The sequence below is a fragment of the Marmota flaviventris genome, chromosome 19 (assembly GCF_047511675.1).
Source record: "Marmota flaviventris isolate mMarFla1 chromosome 19, mMarFla1.hap1, whole genome shotgun sequence".
Classification (NCBI taxonomy): domain Eukaryota; kingdom Metazoa; phylum Chordata; class Mammalia; order Rodentia; family Sciuridae; genus Marmota; species Marmota flaviventris.
In genome coordinates, this window is record NC_092516.1 from 31,836,868 (window position 1) to 31,860,601 (window position 23,734).

Below are 23,734 nucleotides of genomic sequence, written 5' to 3' on the forward strand. Positions count from 1 at the left end.
AACTGAACATGTATCAGTGGAAAGTGCTCAGTTTTGGAGTTTGAAATGGGCATGTTGGTCTCATTTATCAGTCACAAGCCTATTGATTATCAGGCAAGACACGACTTCTTCCAGCCACAGTTTCCTCATCTTTGAGAGAATCAAAGGCCATAACATGTGACGTACACAGAAGCAGTTAAAGTTCTTTTTTGTTTTCTCCCAACTCTGACAGTTCCTTGCCCTATCAACTGCTCCTAAACCGGTTATTTTCTCCAGATGCAGAAATCAGCACAGGAGTCGCCGCCTCGGGATGGCGGGAGTGAGAAGGATGGTAAACCACCGAGATGCATCTCAGTCCTCCGGGCCGCCTGGAGAGGCCCCGGAAATGCTGGAGCGGGCACCGCAGGGATCGGTGACGCACTTCCTGCGTAGGCTGGGTTTTTTTTTTTTTTTTTTTTTCTATCAAAGGACCTAGGGGGTGCCGGGGTATCCCCGGTGCTAGGCGAGTGCCTAGTAGACAGCGGGCTGCGTGGAGTCGGGTGTGTGGGACACGATTGCCGTGAGCCCTCGCTTTGAGGAGGGCCCATGAGTTCCTTGGGTTTGCTGTCTTCTCATCTGAAGGCAAGACTCTGGGAAAGTCAGCAAGTGCCGGAAAAAGATGGGTTCGAGCTTGTCTGCCCAAAGGCGCGGATGGCCGCGAGATCCAGGGTCGCCGCGCAGCCCCTACCTGAGGGGCTTTTCATAGTGAAGGTGGAGGAAGACTCCCTCGGAGGTCGGGAGTCCGACCCGCCCGGGGCCTGGCAGGACCCCGAAACTTTTCGACAGCAGTTTAGGCAGTTGCGTTACCAGGAGGTGGATGGACCCGAAGAGGCGCTGAGTCGGCTCAGGGAACTCTGTCGTCGGTGGCTTAGGCCTGAGATGCGCTCGAAGGAGCAGATCCTGGAACTGCTGGTGCTGGAGCAGTTCCTGACCATCCTACCCCACGAACTCCAGGCCTGGGTGCGGGACCACTGCCCAGAGAGTGGGGAAGAGGCTGCGGCTGTGGCGCGGGCTCTCCAGAGAGCGCTGGGCGGGACCTCTCCCCCGGTGAGAAGGGGAAAGGCCTGTTCTGGATGGTGGGAGTGTGAGGGATGCTCTGAGTGGCCGACATTCTTTCTCCCTTGTTACATTTTGTGTGAACTTTGTTTTATTTCCATAGCAAGCAAGGCCTAGTAAGGACTTAGCATCAAGCAAATTACTGGTTATCTATTGCAAGACACCCTCTTCTTTTACTGGACTGGAAAAGAATGATGTCAGGATGGAAAGCGGGCTTATGTCCTTAAACAACTTAGAACAGCAATTTCTCAGCATCTTTAATGTGAACATCCCGTTTTGCTTTTTAACAGCTTAGTTATCCCCGCCTCCCACAGTGAAGTTGGTTGTACTTTTTTATTTTTCAATTTGCAGACATTACTTGATATCAGTTGGGGAGTCGGAAGCTGCAGCAGTGGTGGGCTTTTTTAAATTTTTTTTTTTTTTTAGTTGTAGATGATGAACACAGTAACGTTTATTTATTTATTTATTTATTTATAGTGCTGATGATCAAACCCATGCCTCACACATGCCAGCCAAATGTTCTACCACTGAGCTACACCCCAGCCCACTGGTGGGTTTTTAGCGAAAGTATATTTGATGTAATAATGATTTGTGGATTACTGTTGGATTTGGGGGGGGGTAGCTGATTGAACCCAGAGATTCTTTACCACTAAGTTTATCCCTAGCCCTTTTTGTTTTTTTTTACTTTAGTCTCATAAGTTGCTTAGGACCTTGCTGTGTTGTCTCAAACTTGAGCAATCCTCCTGCCTCAACCTCCCTTTGAGTAGCTGGGATTATAGGGTGCCACAGTCCTTGGCTACTGTTGGACTTAAAATAAGCCTTGTTGCATTAAGGGATTCACTGGACCTAATTCTGTACCTTTATGGTACTTGCCATTGAATTCCATTTTGCTGCTGCAGGAATAAAGCCAAAGCTAACTAGTTCTAGTCATCACAGACATACCGCAGCCTGGCACAATATCACTTGCCTGTGATTCCAGTGATTCTGGAGGCTGAGGCAGGAGAATCGTAAATTCCAGGCTCTCTTGGCAATTTAGAGAGACCCTGTCTAAAAATAAAAGGGACTGCGGACTGTACCTCAGTGGTAAAGCTCCCTTGGGTTCAATTCCCAGTACCAAAAAAAAAAAAAAAAAAAAGAAAGAAAGAAAAATGCAGCAGTTGAGAATCAAATTTTTTAAAATATTTTTTTCAGTTGTAGATGTACACAATATCTTTATTTATTTTTTTTATGTGGTGCTGAGGATGCCTCATGCATGCAAGGCAAGTGCTCTACCACTGAGCTGCAACCCCGGCCCTAGAATCAAATATTTTTGTGATAAGGTGTCATACATTAGCAGATCTTTGTTCATTGCTCTATGTCAGTCTTTTATGAATGACCTTACATTCTTCTGCACATTACTCCATATTTCTTTTCCACTGAAAGCAAAAAATGAAAAAGGGTATTTTGTTGTATGAGTATTGACACCATTGAACAACAAACCAGAACACTCCAGCTTTGGGGTTTTTTAATTCAATATTATTAGTTGTAGATGGACAAAATACCTTTATTTTGTTTATTTAGCTTAGTTTAGTTGTTTGTTTGTTTGTTTGTTTGTTTTTAATGAGGTGTTTGGGATAGAATCCAGTGCCTCATACATGCTAGCCAACCGCTTTACCACAGAGCCACAACCTCAGCCCTCCAGCTTTAGCTTTAAAGGTAGGAAGAAATGAATGTCACTGAAATCAGCAGGAGATTGACTTTATTACACAGTACTGGGTTTCCCAATCCTTAGAATCTTAAGATTTCCAGTACTGTGTTTGCAAAGCATTCTCTGAAGTTTCCATCTATATCTCTTAGGTAGTTTTTAAACACTGCCCACTCTGAAAATAAGTGATCATCTGTGTCATGGCAGCTTGCTATTAGGTTTTATTTTGTTTGTAATTATCCACAAGAATGAAAGTAGTAGCCAAAAGTCATTAATATTTGGTTTTAGCATATGGCCTTTTTTAAAAAAAATACTTTTTAGTTGTATAGATGGACACCATATCTTTATTTATTTTTATGTGGTACTGAGGATCAAACCCAGTGCCTCACACGTGCCAGGCAAGTGCTCTACCACTGAGCTACAACTCCAGCCCCTAGCATATGGCCTTTTGCAGCAATTGAAGACAAATAAAATCTAGTAGCTAAAAAATACCATGGCGGTGTCATCCTCTCTCATTTCAGAGATAAATATGAGGCACAGACATTTAGGGTCAAACAACTGTGTAAAATAGGAAAAGTGTCCATCTGGGAAAGAGGAGATCCAGATTCCGTAACCATATCTATCTGTTTAAAATGTGAGGGCTCATGCCACAACCTGCACGGCCAAACCTTAGAAACTGGCAAGGACCAGTTGAGTGTTAAGAAAAACACAATAACACTTATAGAAAGCAAGCTGGGACCAGGTGGAACACCATCCTCTGCTGGAGGAACAGTGACCCAGAGCTAGTACAGCATGTTTATTATGTAGGTTTTATCATCAAAAGGTTATTTATGAGCTGGGTGTGGTGGCACACACCCTTAATCTCAGTGGCTCTGGAGGATCACAAGTTCAAAGCCAGCCTCAGCAACGGCAAGGTGCTAAGCAACTCAGTGAAATCCTGTCTCTAAATAAAATACAAAAAATAGAGCTGGAGATGTGGTTCAGTGGTCAAGTGCCCCTCAGTTCAATCCCCAGTACACACACACAAAAAGATGATTTATGGGAAAGTTTCTGCAAAGCCTGAAAGTCATGGCACTTACAAGGCATTGTGGTTATCTTATTATGTCCAGAATTATTTATCCCTGGCAGCTGGTGTCTGAGATCAGGGTCAAGACTGATATAGTTCTGTGCCTTTACACAGAGCTTCCTCAGGCAGGATGTTGCCATAACAACTGGGCAATCTTGACCTGCATGTTTGCACAGAAAATTCCCAGTACAAGTGCATCCACAGCCACAAGGCAGTCAGAGACCATGATCCAAGTCACCGTTCTCTACAGGTTTATTTAACAGTGTCTCCTGCCTTTGATTCCTGGTCCACAGCTATATACTTATGTGCATCTTATTTACAATCCTAATTATTTTTGGTTTTTCAGATGTTAAAATACAACTGTGTGGTAGACTCTTCAGAAGAATACTAGAAAAAATAGTACTAATATTCTGAAAGGTACTCCATTACTGGTTTTGAAATATAATTTGGAGACTATAGACAAAAAAAGAAAAAAGATGGCCATTTCATATTTTAGCATGATAACAGGCAGAGTTTCTTAACTTCAGCACTATTGACATTTGTTGCAATACTTATTTGTTGTAGGAGCTTGAAACTCAAGAATTTTTAGATTTTAGCTAGGTGCAGTGGCACACACCTGTAATCCCAGTGACTCAGGAGGCTGAGGCAGGAGGATCCCAAGTTCAAAGCCAACCTCAGCAATTTAGCAAGGCCCTAAGCAACTTAGCAAGACTCTGCCTCAAAACAAAAAGTAAAAACGGCTAGAGATGTGGCTCAGTGGTTAAACACCCTGGGTTCAATTACTGGCACCAAAAAAAAAAGAAAAAGTTTCAGATTTTGAATTTTTAGATTAGGACTGCTCAGCCAGTAAAATTTATGCAAATATTCCAAAATCTGAACTCTAAACTCTGACATTTTTGCTCCCAAGCATTTCAGATACAGGATACTTAACCTGTAAATACACATAGGCATGGGTCGACATATATGTACATACACACAGTACAGTGAGTGGAAGAGCCTTGGAGTTAATTTATGACCCACACTAGAACTGGAAAAACATCTCCCTCACCACTTTTAGAATCTTCCCTTTCTATATATTGTGTCATTCACCCACAGAAGTAGTCAGCTTACATTTAATAAGCCATCTCAAAAGAGTGTCTTGTTGCATAATTATCTTATTATAAAGTAGCCAAGGGCAGAGAACTGAAAGGACTTAGCACCCTCTGGCTGAGGTGTGTCTTTTGCTCATAAGGAAACAGCATCTCAGAGTGTCAGCACTGGAATGTGAAACTTTCTGGTTATATATTTCTCATCTATCAAGTTTCCGTTTTGATAAACCACAGTGATATAACATGCATTAAGTATTTGCTCCTGCCTACCCCAAATTAGTGTAGGCAGTACACAGAAAAGCTTTTTAGGATTACAAGACAATGTCAATCCCTTCAAATCTCCCCGCTCAGTACAAGACTCATTGGCCCAAACTGAATAGCTATGGTTGGTTCTCAGTGCTTCCTCTTCTCAGTACTCTCTGGAGTTTCACCTCATATTCAGACTAGTGACAGTGCTGCCCAGGGACAGCAGGTATTGAATAGGAATCTCATGTTGTTCCAGGGATTGGTGACACTCAAGGATGTGGCCGTGTCTTTACCCTGGGAGGAGTGGGAGCAGCTGGACACAGCTCAAAGGGACTTCTGCAGGGAGAATGTACAGAAGGATAATGGGAGCACAGTCCTGCCTAGTGAGTGCTGTTACTCTGCTGATTTATAATGTATGTAATTTGTGAAGGGCTCAGTTCACTGCATTTCCCGAGCCATTCTACCATGTACAGATGTGAGCCAAGAGCTTTAGAGTTTCTTCTGTGACCCAAGCAGGACCTTTCTATTCTCTGTTGCTAAGAGACAGATTCAGCTTTTTGGGGTGGTGGGTACCGGGGATTGAATTCAGGGATACTCAACAACTGAGCCACATCCCCAGCCCTATTTTTGTATTTTATTTAGAGACAGGGTCTCACTGAGTTGCTTAGTGCCTTGCTTTTGCTGAGGCTGGCTTTGAACTTGATATTTTCCTGCCTCAGCTTCCCGAGCCACTGGGATTACTGGCGTGTGCCACCATTCCCGGCTTGATTCAGCTTTTTATTTTAGTTATTTTTAATACTTTACACTTAGAGAAAATATAAAAAGATAATGAGCAACTGTTTATTTACCACCCAGGCTTATCAAATCTTAATATTTGGCCATATTGATTTTGTTTTCTATTCCCCCAAGAAATAAGAAGTCATAGCTAAAGTGAAGACTCATGTACCCTCCTTGAAGCTATTCCCCATGCTCTTTCTCCAGAGGTAACCAATATCCTGATTGTGGTATTTATCCTTTCCACGCATGTTTTATATTCTTTATATACATGCAGTCACAGATCAGATATAATTAAGCTTTCTTTTAACACCTTATTTGCTGTGTGAAAACTCCAAAATTAACCTTCCATTCTGCCAATGGGCATTTAGGTGTCTAGTTTTTCACCATTACAATGTGACACTGAACATTCTTGTTACATCCCTGTATTCATATATGGGTGATTCCAAAGAGAATATACAGTATGCAAAGATGTATGCCCCTCTTGCTGTCCACAGAGCTTATCACCAATTTATATGCCTATAAGCCACTTATGAGAATTTTTCATTCTCTGCATTCTTGTCAACATTTGGTGAAATTGGCTGGTGGCATGACATCTTCACACAGCAGCCTGATTGTTCCTTTTCAGATGTTGGGTCATGTCACTCAGGACCTACAGTGGCTTTCATTTCATGAGGGAGAGAGCCATTGATTGTCCTTTGATGCTGGGAACCTTCCTCCTCTAGCACCCATCCTTTGGTCTCCCCACTGTCTGCAATCCACTCTGCTCTGACCACACTGCCTGGCTGAACTTGAATGTACCAGACATCCTGCCTCCTGGTCTGTGTAATGATTGCACCAATTGACTTCATTGCCTTGAATGTCCCTCCTCTGGATTTTCAGTAAAGCACACGCTGACTCAGCTTCAGGAATTTGCTTAAATAACTCCTTTTCAATGAAGCCTGATCCTGACTGCCTTGTTTAATGCTGCACTTTGCCTATCAAGCCCTCTCTTCCCACACTGCTGATACTGCTGATCTCTCAGCCTTTGTTTTTGTTTTTTGTTGTTTTGGGTATCAGGGATTGAACCCAGAGGTGCTTGCTTAACCACTGCGCAACATCCCCAGCCCCTCCCCACAACACACACACACCACCTCCCCACCCCACCCCGTATTTTTTTTTTTCCTTGAGACAGTGTCTTGCTAAGTTTCTAAGGCTGGCTTTTTAAATGTGTGGGCCTTCTGCCTCAGCCTCCTGAGCTGCTGGGATTACAGGCATGTACCATTGTGCCTGATATTTTTTTATACTAATCCTTTGTCATCTTGGCTATATAAGGTGGCTTGTCTTTTTACTGTGGCATCTTTTATTATATAGAATTTTAAAATTTTAATATAGGGAAATCTTTCAATGTTTTATTCTGTGCTTTATGTTTATTGAGTCTTTTAGATAAATATCAGACCCTTCTGAATCCAAATTTTAGCTTCTCATAGGCAACTATTTTCAAGTCTTTTAACTATTGCTGAGGGTGTAGATTGATGGTAGAGTACTTGCCTAACATGCCCAAGGCCCTGCATCCAATCCCCAGTCTTGCAAAAATTAAAAAAAAAAAATCTTTCAGCTAGCCACTCAGCTATTTATTTTTATATTTCTAAATAAGATGCTTGTACTACTAACCCCCCCTCCCACCAATTTCGATTATTGTCTCTTGGCTGCCTACTGGGGAAAATGAAGAATTTTGTTCCCCCTGCATATGTATATTTAGTGGTCCATAATTCTCTACAGTTAAATTAGCCTTTTATAGTTTATAATTATAGTTAAATTAGTATACCATACTTCAGTATTATCTATATTCACCTATGTGTCTTTTCTGTTGCAACTTTTTGTTTCCCTGGAGTTAATAATGCCTCATTTTGCATTTCCTAGTTTTCTTTTTTTTTAAATTTTTTTTTTTATAGAGAGAGAGAAGAGAGAAAGAGAGAGAATTTTTTAATATTTATTTTTCAGTTTTTGGTGGACACAACATCTTTATTTTATTTTATGTGGTGCTGAGGATCGAACCCAGCGCCCCGTGCATGCCAGGTGAGCGCGAAACCACTTGAGCCACATCCCTAGCCCATCTTTTTTTTTTTTTTTAATATTTATTGTTTAGTTGTTGTTGGACACAATATCTTTATTTTATTTATTTATTTTTATATGGTGCTGAGGATCAAACCCAGGGCCTCGCACATGCTAAGTGAGCGCTCTATCACTGAGCCACAATCACAGCCCCGCATTTGCCTAGTTTTCTATTGATCATTAGGTCATGGATGTGCTCCCAGTTTTATTTTTCCCCTTGCAGAGATCCTCCTCAAAGCTTCCTCTGCTCTGGTATGAACAGAATGCTTCTTTCCCAGGCCTGTTACACAGCTTTTGTCCTAGGATTCCCTTCATCATTTTCCTGGAAATTCCTTTTCTCTTTACTGGATTCTGTAATATTTTCTTCCTTGGTATATCCCCTTGATTTGGTAGAGAACATCTGCCAGAGAACATATACTTAGGAACTAAATCTTTGGAAACTTGGCATGTCTGCAGATATCTTTATCTCTCTCACACATTTGGATCAGAGTGTGATGCTTTGGTTGAACATGTTTCCCAAATATTACAGTTGGAAATTTAATCCACAAACTCAGCCTGGTAGTATTTTGAATTGGGACCTTTGGGAGGTGATTAGGAATAGATAAAAGTCAAGAGGGTGGGGCCCCCATTGGTGGGACTGGTGGCTTTATAAGCAGGGGAAGAGAGACCTGAGCTGACAACATGCTTGCTGTCTCGCCATGTGATCCCTCTGCCATGTAATGATGCAGTAAGAAGAGCCTTGCTGGATGCCTGCACAATACTCTTCAGTTCCCACCCTTAAGAACTTTGAGTTAAATGAGTCTTTGCTTTTTGTAAACTACCCATCTCAGGTAGATATATGGCTAGGTATTTCAGGTTAGAAATAATTTTGAAGATAGTTAGTTTTCTATCTAGTTTGTCATGTTGCTTTTGAGAAATTCTGATGCCATTATACTATTTTATCTTTGATGTGTATTTTCTTCATGTTTTTCATCATTTTGTATATTATGACATTTTGACATCTTAAAATCTTTCTGACTGAGAAAGAGATTGCCAAGGGCTAGCCATTCTGAAAGACAGCAAAGAATTCAGCCAGGAGCATGCCTTTGCTGTGCAAATTAACCAACCCTGAACTCCAACCCAGATCCCCCTCCGTCTGGTCCACACAGCCTAGACAGCAGTATTCCAATGCCTCAGTCATCCCAGAGTCTGGTACCAGGCAATAAAGGATCACCTTTATGGCTTGGAGCCCTGCTAAATTATTCAGAACAGCCAGCCCTCGCCAGTTCACCCTGCCTTTCTTACCTTTCTTGTCCAGTAAGTCATGGCTTAGGTTCTCCCTTACTCCTATCTCTTCTGCCTCTGCCACTGCTGCCTTCCTATGTGGCTTACATGGCTTGGTGTGCCTCCTGTCCTTAGGACTGTGAGTATAATAAACTGTTTCCTAGAGCCTCTCCTCAGTCTTCTCTTGTGGCCACACCTGACAAGCATATAAAAGAACACAGCACAGTGTGTGATCTGTCTTGGGTGGAGACATTTAGGTGTTTTCCTTTGTATGCCTCAGTGTGAGATGTATTTTTTAAAATATTTTTAGTTGTAGATGGACACAATACCTTTATTTTATTTATTTTTATGTAGTGCTGAGGATCGAATCCAGTGCCTCACACATGCTAGGCAAGCGCTGTACCACTGAGCTACAACCCCAGCCCGAGATGTATTTTTTTAATTCATTGTTCTGAGTAGTTGGTGGGCCCTTATAACAGAAGCTCTGGGGCTTGGGTTGGGGCTGGGTGGTAGAGCACTTGCCTTGCACATGTGAGACCCTGGGTTCTATCCTCAGCACCACATAAAAAATAAATAAGTGAAATAAAGGTGTTGTGTCCAACTACAACTAAAAAATAAATATTTTAAAAAATAATATAGAAGCTCATGTCTTTGAATTGTGAGAAACATTATATGTCTTTTATCTATTTATTTTTATATCAACTTTTCCTGAATTTATTTTTGTTGCCCCACCCCTGCCCCCAGTACTTCAGATTCAATCCTTTCTTGTCAGCCCTTCCAAATGTACCTTTCACAAATAATGACATATCACTGCAGTGGAGTGGGGCTAGGGAAGAAGAGCTGGGTTGGTTGACATAGGCATGAGTATAAAAGGAAAGATATGGGGTTTGCACTGGCAAATATGAGCATATCAGACAGGTTAACTAAATAACTTCACCTAAGGAATTTAATGGAAAATACTTAAAAGGGGGCTGGGGTTGCTTTTTTGCTAGTACTTGCTTGTTTTGCTATATTGCACAGAGATGAAATGAATGGTAGTAGTTTGTACTTTAATGTTTCAGGTTTGGAAACTAAAGCTGAGAACAAAGAGTTGATTCCAAAAGAAGAAATTTTAGAAGAAGCAGAGCCACAGGTGTGGCTACAAGAAGTTTCCCAGGGGAAGGCCTCCCTGTTTTCTAAGTGTTACAATATGTGTAAGGACAGAGTAGAAAAGCACCCGAGAGACCCTGTGTCATTGAAACTCAAAAATTCTGAAGAACAAGGACTCAGATCAAGAACTAGCATCTCAGATCTCAACAGCAGTGGTTCCACAGAAGAGAGAGTCTCCAAAAATAATGAATTTGGGAATAGTGCTAAAAGTTCCAGCTTTGTCCTTGGTCAGCACATCCAGACATCAGTGAGGCCAGTTGATGGTGAGGAACAAGGGAACAAGTGCAAAGAAAGTTTTGATCAGGTGAAACATCACATAGCGAAACCTCACAACTCTGTTGACAGTGAGACCCAGAGATGGCTCCATGAAGAAAGACCTTATAAATGTGATCGCTGCGAGAAGAGGTTCAAACAACGCTCAGACCTCCTGAAACACCAGAGGATTCACACAGGTGAGAAACCCTATGAATGCCAAGAATGTGAGAAAAGCTTCAGACAGACTGCTGCCCTGATTAAACACCAGAGGACACACACAGGCGAGAAGCCATATACATGCTTGAAGTGCGGGGAACACTTCAGACAGAGCTCGCATCTCAATCGGCATCAGAGAACCCATGCTGGAGAGAAGTTCTATAAATGTGAGGAATGTGGGGAGACCTGCCATGTTTCTAACCTTTTTAGACATCAGAGACTACATAAAGGGGAGAGACCCTATAAATGTGAAGAGTGTGAAAAGAGCTTCAAACAGCGCTCAGACCTCTTTAAACATCACAGAATCCACACTGGGGAGAAACCTTATGGATGTTCTGACTGTGGGAAAAGCTTCAGTCAGAGTGCAACCCTCATTAAACACCAGAGAACTCATACTGGAGAAAAACCTTATAAATGTGTTGAATGTGGGGAAAGCTTTAGACAAAGTACACACCTTGTCCGACACCAAAGGATCCATCAAGGTAAAGTCCCATCACTTTGAAATGTTTTGCTCACTTGGATTTATTTTCGTGTCCAGAAACTATTTTCTTTGGCATTTGGAGCATTCAGTCATTCATGAATCCTGTTTCTGCAGGCATCCCACACAGGGTACATTCAGTCCAGCTTGAGTCTCAAGAAATACTTATGATGGAGAACTTCTGTGAAGGAGGAATGAATATAAACCCTCCAAAAGATTTGTACTTTTTGACAAAATCTTTCCCGTTTCAATTACTTCTCTACTTCCCTAAGAATTTGGGCCCTTGGAATTGTCTTGCTCTTTAGATAGTGAAAGAATTTCAACTACTTCATAATTCTAAAAATACTTGGTAAATTTCAACACATACATGAGACACTAGTTTCTACATTTTAAGATTGTGTATAGCCCTCTTTCTTTCCCATTCTAGGAGTCTTGATTTCTTTTAAAACAAGAAAAAAAATCATTACAAACACACACACTTCTGGCACAGTATCCTTTTAACAGTTTATTGAATAGGGTTCATTATTTGATAATTTTTGGTTTCTGAAAAAGGTTATCAGTAAACCATCACTGAACTGTACATGTATGGGCTCTTGTAATACCAAAAAGCCTAAAGCATTTTTCCTGAGGAGGCTTCTTATAGTGTGGAATATAAAGAAGTGCTCCTGTGGTTTTCCTTGGGGTCTTCAAAAAGAGAGGGCCCTGAGGACAGAGCTGCTTATTTTGTTAACAGCAGTATTCATTGGCATTATGTAATACTCTGCATTTCTCCATCAATTTCCAAGCACCCCTCCAAGGAATTAAGAACTTACCTTGGGCTGGGGCTGTACCTCACTGGTAGAGCATTTGCCTAGCATGTGTGAGGCACTGGGTTCAGTTTTCAGCACTGCAAGTAAATAAACAAACAAACAAGTATCAATCAACAGTTAAAAAGAAAAAAAAAAAAAAGAAGAACCTACTTCATCCCATTTACAAAGGAAAAGAGAAAGGTAGGTTCACATCAACACTTGAGAACTCAGGAGGTCTCAAGGCTTGCCCAGTCAGTGCAAGGTTATATCTATAGCTGAGTATGTGTCCTCCATCCCATAATTGACTTACTCTGCCCTTTACTCCAGCTGGATCCTCTGCAGTGGTGGGCTGTGGACCCCAGGAGTAGCAGCAGAGGATCAGTGAGCGCATACACCCCCACCGTGACAGAGAATATGAGCTGCAAGTTTTCAAACTTGATTGCTCCTTCACTTCCCAGCACTTTTTTTACCCCTGTATCCAGATGGAGGAAGGACATTGGGTTGGCTTTAACATACCTGTTAGGTTCAACTTGAGGCACACAAGTATTTGGTGAGAGAAAGGTAATAGCTAGGCATGGTGGCACACACCTGAAATCACAGCCACTCAAGAGGCTGAAGCAGGAGGATGACAAGTTCAAGGCCATCCTAGCAACATATCAAGACCCTGTCTTAAAAAGGCCTGGAAATGTAGATCAGTACTAGAGCATTTGCCCAGCTTATACAAATGTATCTAATCATCTTTCTAGCTCTGTGTACTCAAAACAAATACTGCATCAATTTTTTTTCAAATTCTTTGAGAACCTTGACTCTTAAATATATTTAAGAATATAAGCACCTTACTGGGTTTTTGGGAAAATAATAAAGGACAATTCCACATGATCAACCTATTATTGGCATTTGATGGTATTTGCTTGTGATTTTTTTTCTGTGTATTTTGGATGATAAAAACCATAGTGCATTTATATCCTTAACATTTTTTCTTAAGGATCTTGTCTTCAGGTTTTCATAATCTTTATGTTTAATGGCTATGTTATTTTCCAATTAGGGAATATAACAATTGAAATTTTATTAAATAGTTCAGGCATTTCTCAGTTTTTATTGTTGATATGCAAAGTGCATACCTTACTGAAAATAGATCAATGACTTGCCCAAAAGTTTACATCTTTCCTGGAAGTCAGCTATTTATATTGTAAAATTTACGTTTGATTTTCTCTTAGTATTTTGGGGTTTTGTGTATGTTCGTTTTGGTACCAGTGATTGAACCCAGGGGCACTTAGCCACTGAGCCACATCCCCAGCCTTTTTCATATTTTTTATTTTGAGACAGGATCTCACTAAGTTGCTTAGAGCCTCAATAAGTTGCTGAGTCTGTTTTTGAACTTTCCATCCTCCTGCCTCAGCTCCCGAAGCTGCTGGAATTACAGGCGTGTACCACCAAGTATTTTTGTCTCATAATTGCCTGCCTTGTCATTCCCCCTTTATTTCCTCCAGCTGAGAAGCACTGGCGAGTGGAGAAGCCAACTTTGAGAAGAAAGCTATATTTGAGAATGGTAGGGAGCAAGGCCTTGGCCATTATGGGTATGGCCAAAGCTCACCTGGTAATTGACATGGTGCGAGCTGAGTACTAGTCAAGACCAGGTGACAACATGGGATATTTTAGTCAACCCTAATATATAAAAAGTCTGATGAAATGAAAGCATCTACCAAATTTTATCTTTATTTTTAACTGTTTAAGACAAATATCGCAAACACACACACACACACAAAAAAAAAAAAAAAAAAAACGCTTCACTGGTCTTTTCAAGAAAACATGCCTTTCTATTCAGTGGAATGGTCCATCATGGATGCCAGGCTTCTTTGCCCAGGGTTAGACACCTTCACTGACTGAGCTGACAGTTGCCCAGTCTCTCCAGGCCTGGAGGACAGTGGGTTCAGCTCAATACCCAAACAAGAATGCCACAGTTTGACCATTTCTTCCCTGTTCTCAGGGAGCTAGTTTTGAGCTCCAGTCATATTGACAAATGGTAAAAAAAACACAAACATATACTGTCATTCCCATCGCCAATTGGAACTCTTCCCCTACACCCACCTTCAGTTCTGGGGATTGAACCCAGGGATGCTCTACAAGTGACCTAAGCCACCCAGCCCCCCCTTTTTTTTTTATTGAGACAGAGTCTGAGTTGCCCAGGCTGACCTCAAACTTGTGATCCTCCTAAGTGACTATAATCACAGCTATTACCACACGCTGCTGCCAACCTGAACTTTTAGTTGGCATCTGTCTAGCTTCTTGGGGCGGTGGGTGGTGGGGTGGTAAGGCTAACCCCACTCTAAGCCCTCTTGAGATGGAATTCTCTTCTCCCAAGCAAGTTAGTTCAGCAAGGCTTCCGACCATCCTTATCCCTCCCTCCTGTGTCCAGGGAATTCTGCTAAATGTTCTAATTTTATAGGGACCATTTACAAAGGTCCATGTAACTTAATTGTAAGAAATAGCACTAAAAAGCTCCCATTTTCCTACTGTTTGCCCACAAGAAGTCCTTGGGTCCTCTCTGCCACTGCTATCAAGTAAACCTTTCTGCAGCAGGAATAGTCTGTATCTGTGCTGTCCTTAAAATGTGGCTATTAAGAAGTCTAGTTTATTTAATTTTAATGACTAAACAGCCTCATATGGCTAATGGCTAGCATACGGAACAGTGCAGCTCTGCATATCCTTGTGACAGAGCTGGCACTAAGCCTGTCTCATGTTTTCCCAGGATCCTGTGTTATACCTCTCTGCTTAAAGTTGGTGGCTCGTGCACCTGATCAGAATGGACTTAGCAACTTGGACCAGCCTGCTGGGTGCTCAGGCTTGGGAATGCTTTCATTAGGCCCCCATCTCCCAAGGTGGTGACAAAGGGAGCTTGTTTACTCCTCATTGGCTTACTACCTCCTCCTTCTGACATCTCAACTATTCTGCTTAGGGATGTACAATGTGGCAAATCTTTCCTCTTGCTGTTCATGCTGGCCAGCATAAATATACTGGTTAGGTATTTTTGAGCCAAATATACAGTCATAATTTTCCTCCCACAAAGAAGTAAGAGTTCCCAAGAATATGGGGTGCCACTTGCTTGTGAAAGTGTAGCAAAATTCCACCTGCATCCTCTTAGGGTCCCTGCTGGGCCTAAGAAGTAGTGACAGATTAACAGGATACAAATTCATTTACTACAAATTTTACATAGTACAAGAACTTTCATAAGTAAATGACCCAAAGAAGCCGTTACTTTTATACTCAATTAGAGTACTAAATTGTCAAGAGGCAAATAAGATATGGGGGGAGTGGTTACATATAGTTATTTTAGTAAGAGCTGCACAGAATTCTCAGTCTTGACTTTCCATCTTGATGACAAGATGTACAGAAAGGACAGCTTCTATATACGAATTTAATCTCTTTTTAAAAAACAACATAAAGATGAGAGTGATCTTTTTGCATCTGCTGGTTTCAAAAGCCATTCGCTTAAATAGTTAAATATTCCAGAGTGGTATATTTTTAATGCTCATTCTCACTAGAACTTTTTAAAATTTTTTATTTTATATGCTAAATAAGAAGTTATGGGGGGCTGGGGTTGTGGCTCACTGGTAGAGTGCTCGCCTAGCATGCACGAGGCACTGGGTTCAATCCTCAGCACCACGTAAATGTAAAATAAAGATATTGTGTCCACCTAAAGCTAAAAAATAAATATTTAAAAAAAGAAGTTATGGAATTGGTAGAAGAAAATAAAATCAAGCAAAAACTAAAGATTGTGTACTATAAGAGGATCTAAACAGCAACAATTTTTAATATAGACCTAGGTCTGTTTAGGATATCAAAATAATAGGATATAAAATAAAAAATTTCAAAAGGATTTCTCTTATGGCTGAGCTCTAGGGAGAACTCTACAGTCAGCAACCTATTTATCTTGTCAGAATGTGCTGGGAGCAAATGTGGAAACAACAAATTTTGAGTATAGCAAATTACTTGTGGAGGAGGTGTTAAAACTGGTGAAGGCAGTACAAGACGGAAAGGGGACAGCAGATAATAAGGCAGCTACCACAGGAGTAGCTGAGTGTACTTCCATGGGGAAACTTGAAACAAATCCTCCAGTGATATTCCACCCAAGGGAAGAGGATGAGCCTGATTTACATTTCCATCAGTGACTAGTTGAGGGTTGCATTCAGGATGCATTATGCCCTCCAAGCAAGATGCAGACACTGCAGTGTCATATGAAGCACACAGAAGGGGTGAAGCCAGAAGGGCAGGGATGGGACACCAAAAGCATCTGCTACAAACACCAACTTAGAACTCAATAGACTGAGCCTGGTGCAGTGGCACACACCTGTAACCCCAGCAGCTCAGGAGGCTGATGTAGGAGGATTGGTAGTTCAAAGACAGCCTCAGCAACTTAGTGAGGCCTTAAGCAACTCAGGAAGACCCTATCTCTAAATAAAATATAAAAAGAGATGAGGATGTGGCTGAGTGGTTAAGCACCCTGGCTTCAATTAATAGTACCAAAAAAAAAAAATTCAGTAGAATCTAGTAACATGCTAATTTTTTATGGTGTCATTTTTTAAATACTTTTATTTTTTTAATAGTGATTTTTTTAATATTTATTTTTTAGTTTTCGGCGGACACATCTTTGTTTGTATGTGGTGCTGAGGATCGAACCCGGGCCGCACGCTTGCCAGGCTAGCGCGCTACCGCTTGAGCCACATCCCCAGCCCCTAATACTTTTATTTTGTTATTTATTTTTATGTGGTGCTGGGGACCAATCCCAGTGCCTCACACGTGGTAGGCCTACGCTCTACCACTGAGCCACAACCACAGCCCTGCTAATTTTTTATAGATTATAAACTTTAGCTTTTTTTTTTTTTTTTTTTTTTTTTTTTAGTGCTGGGGATTGAACCTACAGCCCCACACATGCTAAGTAAGTAAACTTAACACATCCTGAGCTGGGCCCCAACTCTGCTACTTTTTTTTTTTTTTTTTTTTAGTTTGAGTCAGGGTCTCACTAAGTTTCTTAGGGCCTTGCTATGTTGCCATGGCTGGCTTTAAACCTGCAATTCTCCAGCCTCAGACTCCCTAGCTGCTGGGATTATAGGCATGCACCACTATGCCTGGCTGTAAATCATGGCTACAGCAGGAAAATAAGGTACACATAGGAAAACCACTTCAGTTCTGTTTATTACTTTTCATGAAACTTGTTATATATACTTGCAGTAGATGATAAGTTCTGGTCTTTAAATGACAGCTCTTCTGATACCATCATGTATATCCCTGTCCTTTGTGTGTACCCTGATGCTTAATAAAACTTATTCGCCAAATGAAAGATTTACCACACATGTCACATCTATAAGGTCTCTTTCCAGTGTGAATGATCTCATGTTGATTAAGATTTGTCTTGAAACTAAAAGTTTTTCCACATTCTGTACATTCAAAGAATGCCTCCTTGGTATGGATTCTCTGGTGCTGAAGGAGATCCACATTCACTACACTTACAGAGTTTTGTTTACTATGAATCTGTTGATGGCTCCTAAGGGTGGAAAACCGACCAAAGGCTTTTCCACATTCAAGGCTTTTATGTGGCTTTTCTCCACTATGGATTAACTGATGTCGAATAAGGATTGAATTCTAGCTAAAAGTTTTTTCACATTCTCCACATTTATAGGGTTTTTCTTTGGTATGAATCCTCACGTGTTCAACAAGATATGCAAGCTGACGGAAACACTTTCCAAGTCATGACAAGTTACGTGGGTTTTTTTGCAGGTGACTTTGTTTATGGTCAATAAGAGTTGACCGTTGTTTGAAGGTTTGTCCACATATGGAACATTCAAAGGGATTCTCTAAAAAGTGAATTCTTTGCTGTTTATCAAAATTTGCCTGATGCCTAATGTTTTTTCCACATCATTCATAAGGCTTTGCTCTTTTAAGAATATGCTCATACCTCAAAAATAATGACCTTGGGTTGAGTTTCCCACATCTGCCCTGTTTCTTCCATGTTCGAGCATTCTGATGTTGAATAAGATCCAGGTTTTCAAGAAAGTCTTAATATCCATTGCTACTACTGGGGAGTACAAGCTTGCTACTGTCCACAACTTCATTACATCTATATAACTTTTCTGAAAATTTCTTGGTTATTTCCTGCATTACCAGTGATGGCTCATACGACTCTAAATCTTCAGAAATTTTTTGCTGTGTAGTTGGCTTTTTCATCTTGTAACTGGCTCCGGGACCTAGCCAAATACAAGGAAAGACAAATGATGTTTTCTACCACTGAAGAGACAGAAGGAAAAGCAGCCAACTGTTTGAGATAATAGACAAGCAAATGATGCTGAGAAGTGCTCATTTGTTTACGTCATTCTACCCAAGAGGACAAAATTCTAAATTCCATAGGACTCTGCTGTTAGAAAGAGCTCTTGGTATCAGCAGACCCACTAAAAACACATAAGTATATGCCAAAGAATGTGTGAACAAAAAAGTCCATCATGAACTGGGGCTATAGCTCAGCTGATAAAATGCTTGCCTTGCATGCACAAAGCCCTGGGTTCAATCTCCGGTACCATCAAAAAGAAAAAAAAGTCCATCAAGATGACAGAAAGCAACGTTATGGGTACTCAGTAGTGTCTCATAAATGTAGTTTTGAGAGGCAGCACCTTATATTCTAGATAGGCATGCTTTTAATACTTCTGGATGGAACTCCATCTGGAGCCTCTTTGGTTGTCACAAAAGGGGTAGGTGCTATAATTAGCATGCAGTGGATAGAGACCAGGGACACTGCTTAACAAGCAGCCTTCCACAAAGAACTGACCAGCTAAAAATGGCAACAATGTTGAGAGTGAGAAAGCTTGAAGCAGAGGGCAGAAGCAGAAAGAGGAGATATATCAAGAAATACTGAGGGAATAGGAAAACAATACTACAGCAAGAGAGCAGGAAACGGTATGGGGAATGGATCAGAGGGGTGGGATGAAGGTCTCTGGGAGGAGCATGAGAGCTGCCATTTAGCAAACACCAGGCAGATGTTTCAGAGAAGCCATTCCATATTGCAGCAGAAAGAGGATGAGCTTCTCAGACTTGGAATTCAAATCTCAACTGTGAACCTTCTCACTATGTGAGAGACATCTTCTCTTTCCCATTTCTTTATCTGGAAGAGGTGGGTGATGATCATCCTATCACCTCCCCAGGGCAGTAGCAATGAGGAAGTGGGTATAATATATGCTGCACATTTGGCACACAGAAGCAGCTCTTTAGCATGCCTTCCCTTTCTCTTCACGACTTCTCTTGCCTGGGCATCCTCCTCACCCACCTGGGCAAGCACCACTAGAAGCTTTCCTGATCCCAGCACTCTGCAGATCCCAGATCCATGGCTCGTCCCAGTTTTCCAGCTGACAGATCACCTCAGGTTTGGGAAACCAAAATCCTACTCATGGAGAAGTAAATGGGAGGTGGCTGTTAATAAACTGCAGAGAGATGTCCCAGGGCTCAGTCTCGCCCCTCTGAGTCCACAATGACAAGCAGAAATAATAATAATAATTAAAAGTGCTAATGAGAACATAAATTGATGCAATCTTTGTGAAGACTGGCAATCTTTATTGAAAGCCTGAACAACATTCATGCCCTTAGATAGCAATAATTCACTCTTAGAAATACACCCTAAGGGGGGGCTGGGGATGTGGCTCAAGCGGTAACGCACTTGCCTGGCATGCGCAGGGCACTGGGTTCAATCCTCAGCACCACATAAAAATAAAAAATGTTGTGTCCACCGAAAACTAAAAAATAAATATTAAAAAATTCTCTCTCTCTCTCTCTCTAAAAAGAAAGAAAGAAAAGAAATACACCCTAAAGAAATATTAGGGAAAAGATGAACATACCAGAGATGTTTGACATAGTGCTCCAGCAGTGTAAAACTGCAAATTAACTGTGTTTAATAGAGAGACTGAATATAAATAAAGTATAGCATGTTAATACAATGAAGTCCTAAGTATTAGGCAGATATTAAAAATCCATGTGTTCCCTTACTAACCTAGGAAAATGTTTGCTGTGTGTGTGTATGTATGTGTGTGCATTTATTTATTTTGGTATTATTTCTTTATTAATCCCCCAGAGATTAAACCAGCATCCCCAAGATAAAAAACCCAAACAAGGCTATTTGAGCATTCTTTTTTTTCCCCCACTATAAAGCTTTCCTCTGCTGTCTTTGGGGCTCTGCCCACCTCAGTGCTAGTGGTTGACTTCCTTGTTGGAGGAAGCTCTGAATAAAGAGCCATTGCTTCCTCTCATTTGAGTGATATTTATTTACTTCCACATCACACAAACAATTTCAGGAGATCATTGAAGAGTCCAGGCTGCATATAAACAACGAGGCTATTATAGTATTCAATATTGTTTGCTCAATATTGAATCATAATTCAGTATTGTTACTCTCAGGGATACAGATAATTCTAATTTTTTGTGGTTTTTTTTTTTCTGTTTTCAGAATTCCTCAGTGAACTTAATGTTACTTTCATCAAATAAATACACTTAGATAAGAAATAGGTTTTATCATTTTTTTTTTCTTTAGTCACTTGAACCATCAGTGGACTCTTCACCAAATCTAGCCATCTAGCTCTTTAGGCAGTAAGATCACATCTGGTAACATCATATTTGTATTTGTTTTTCTACATGTAGTTATGTATTGCCAACCACGTTCCCACTGCCAACTCTAGCCACTAAAACCACCTGTGCCAGCATACAAATGCTAAAATAAATATAGTGAGGGGGGAAAAAACTTTCTATCCTTATCACAAAAGAAAAAGAGAAAGAAAATGAATTGGTCAATAAAATTCCCCCTTGTGCTGGGTGAGTTGGCATCCATGATTATCACTTTGTTACTTAAAGTCAATTTCAAGCGAAACTGGAAAAACATCAGAAATTGGGGAAGGGGAAGCCAACCATGGCGATATTGGGGATACCCACATTCCTGCTAGTGTAGTGATTTGCTAGAAGGAACTGAGGACTACACAACAGAAATAACAGACTAGCCTGCTCACCACAGGTGATGATATAAATTCATCTTCAAGCCGCTCATACAGCCCACGTACCCTAAAAGCGTTGTTTGGAAGACCCCCACACAAACCCTCGCCCTTTCCCCATCCCCTTAAACAAAGTCATTTCAAAAACTGTCCTGATCTGTGGCTCCAAGACTGGGACAGAGGCCTCCTCCCTTGCATCATCTAAACTGCATTTGTTGAATAGCTACTGTGAAGACGGTGCTCAAGAAAAATCAAATAGACGCACGGTTTGCGTACAATCCTCGGCCAACCACCCAAACACCACGGAACCAAAACTTAGAATCACCCTGATTTCCCCAAGATGCTAGCACTACATGAACAAAACCCGCTTTTCTTGTCCGCATGAAAAGGCCAATCAATCAACTTCAGAGGGTAGGCTTACGCACGTCTCTACCTGCCCTAAGCGGTGCAAGTTTGTAACAGCCACTTAACAACAAGATCACTGCACCTGCTCGTTGATGCTTCAGAAGCTGCAACCGCATACTGTTCCTTTGGGTGCACAATGTACTTTGAGCTGGTGTTAACTTTGGGCAGACTCTAAAATGCTACTGCATCATGTTGTGAGCACCTTGGATTTAAAATCGCGTTTCGCTTTTCCCCATAAGAAAACCACTGTGTGCAAGAAGCAGTCATTCATCGGATTTTGTTCCTCCTTTTCTGCAGGAAAGCTGCTGAAAGCTAGCGCCACAGACCTCAGAGACCCTGCTCAAACGCCCTGGAGCTTTCCCTGACGGCCGGGGGTCTTCGCTCAGCGGCACCCATAGCTCTCCTCACACTAGTTTCTTTCAAACCTCCGCTCCTCCGACATTCCGCCCCGCCGCCTTCTCCAGGAAGTCCTCCGCGCGGTGCACTGGGACCACCTGCTACGGCCATGAAACCTGGGCTCCGTCTCTTCGGGTTCCCAGGCTCGACCAGGAGTCCCCTCCCTTGGCGAGCCCCACCAGAGAAAAAGGTCCCCTGACCCGGCCTCAGGAACGTCCTGGGCGCTTTCGCCCACCCACGCGCACGGGCCGGGCTCAGAGTTCCTACCAGCGTCCATTCTAGGACTGCGGTTTGCAGCTCGCTGGTCGGGACAGGAGCGCGGCGGCCTTGCGTTTGCCAGGACCAATCAACAGCAGAAGAAGCCCCAATTCTGTCATGTGACCGCAAGGCCCCGCCCCACTTCATCTGACTCTCACCGGGGTCCCGCAGCGGGTTTTCGGCTTCTTTGATCCGGCAGGGTGGCTGGGTCCTACGTGCTGCTGGGTATCTTTTTGGTCTGGGGAACCCAGGGACGTTTTACGACGGAGCTGAATCCCTAGGTCTTTTTATTCTGGAAACAGAATCTTCCTAAGTTACCGAGGGTCTCGCTAAATTGCTGAGACTGGCTCAAACTTGGGATCCTCCTGCCTCAGCCTTTGGAGTACCTGGGATTACAAGAATAAAGGGTGCAAACCACGCCTGGCTGAAAACTTCATTTTTCAGAATTGCCAAACTGCTAAATTTTAGGATTGGCCACATAAATTTGCATGAGACATCGAGCGTCAAGCATATTTGAGCTTAGAAGTTGGATTTAAGGAAAAAATAAAAGAAGTTGAGTGTAAGATCATAGCTGTTGAAGTTCAGGCACGTCATTATCCGGGGCTCCTTGTTGACTTCGGGCTGCAGCCCAGTGAGCAGTGGCTTTAGCTTTCACCAAATTTAGGAGAAGGGTAGAAGCTGAAATCCAGCTCCTCTAGATCTTATAGGATCTCCTTAAACTTTTCTGAATCCTGAGTCAGGTTCATTTGCAGCTTTATAGCGAAGCATGGCGTTCATTTTTTTAGGTTACCTGTGTCATCAATGTAGGAATTTGGAAGTGGTGAGAATACAATGTGGGTCTAGCAAGAGATAGATGCGAGATTCACTTTGTCCTTGTTCTTCTCCACTCCACATCCATCTTCTCTTATCAACTGTCAGCCTAGCTGACTTAAGGCCTAGCACCAAAGCAATGTCAACAGATTTATATTGCTTATCTAGTTTCCAGTTATAAATTCCTTAGTGGTTCTTCTTCTCTGATCTTATTCTAACTAATGTACTTAATGTTCACATAAGTTTCCAAGTTGTTAACCAACCGTATCACTCTTAATGATGCACGCCTGTAATCATTAATGAGTTTTCTAGTGTTGCCATAACAAATTATTGTTGCCTATAATCCTAGCGGTTGGGGATACTGAGGCAGGAAGATCACAAGTACAAAGCCAGCCTCAGCAATTTAGCAAGGCCCTAAGCAACTCAGCAAGACCCTGTCTCTAAATAAAATATTTTAAAAGGCTGGGGATGTGGCTCAGTGATTAAGCACCCCTGCGTTCAATCCCTGGGACCAAAAAAGAAAAAGTGTATTAAAGATAGTTCAGCATTAATTTATATGGGTTTTGATAAGGTAGCATTTACAAAAACTAATATCCACAATTTTTGGTTTAAGACAGGCTCTTGCTAAGTTGCTGAGGCTGGCTGCAAACTCACAGTCTTCCTGCCTTAACCT

General features: G+C 41.7%; 2 protein-coding genes across 2 annotated transcripts; one reads left to right on the forward strand and one right to left on the reverse strand.

Moving 5' to 3' along the window:
- The first annotated feature begins 455 nt into the window (after positions 1-455).
- On the forward strand, positions 456-13,071 carry Znf394 (zinc finger protein 394). The gene is made up of 3 exons (XM_027953280.2): positions 456-1,065; positions 5,415-5,541; positions 10,351-13,071. The coding sequence occupies exons 1-3, from the start codon at positions 565-567 to the stop codon at positions 11,409-11,411; spliced, it is 1,689 nt and encodes a 562-aa protein (XP_027809081.2). The 5' UTR covers positions 456-564; the 3' UTR covers positions 11,412-13,071.
- A 4,378-nt stretch (positions 13,072-17,449) lies between these two features.
- Znf789 (zinc finger protein 789) lies at positions 17,450-19,596 on the reverse strand. The gene is given in 2 exon segments (XM_071605301.1): positions 17,450-18,417; positions 19,488-19,596. A coding segment is annotated over 1 exon segment (948 nt). The 5' UTR covers positions 18,398-18,417; positions 19,488-19,596.
- Between the last annotated feature and the right edge of the window lie 4,138 nt (positions 19,597-23,734).

What these genes read in the sequence shown, in the direction of transcription:
- Znf394 (XM_027953280.2), top strand. Translation starts at nt 565, where the DNA reads ATGAGTTCCTTGGGTTTGCTGTCTTCTCATCTGAAGGCAAGACTCTGG. An exon ending in TGGGCGGGACCTCTCCCCCG is followed by an intron (nt 1,066 to 5,414) that starts GTGAGAAGGGGA and finishes ATGTTGTTCCAG; the next exon opens with GGATTGGTGACACTCAAGGA. An exon ending in TGGGAGCACAGTCCTGCCTA is followed by an intron (nt 5,542 to 10,350) that starts GTGAGTGCTGTT and finishes TTAATGTTTCAG; the next exon opens with GTTTGGAAACTAAAGCTGAG.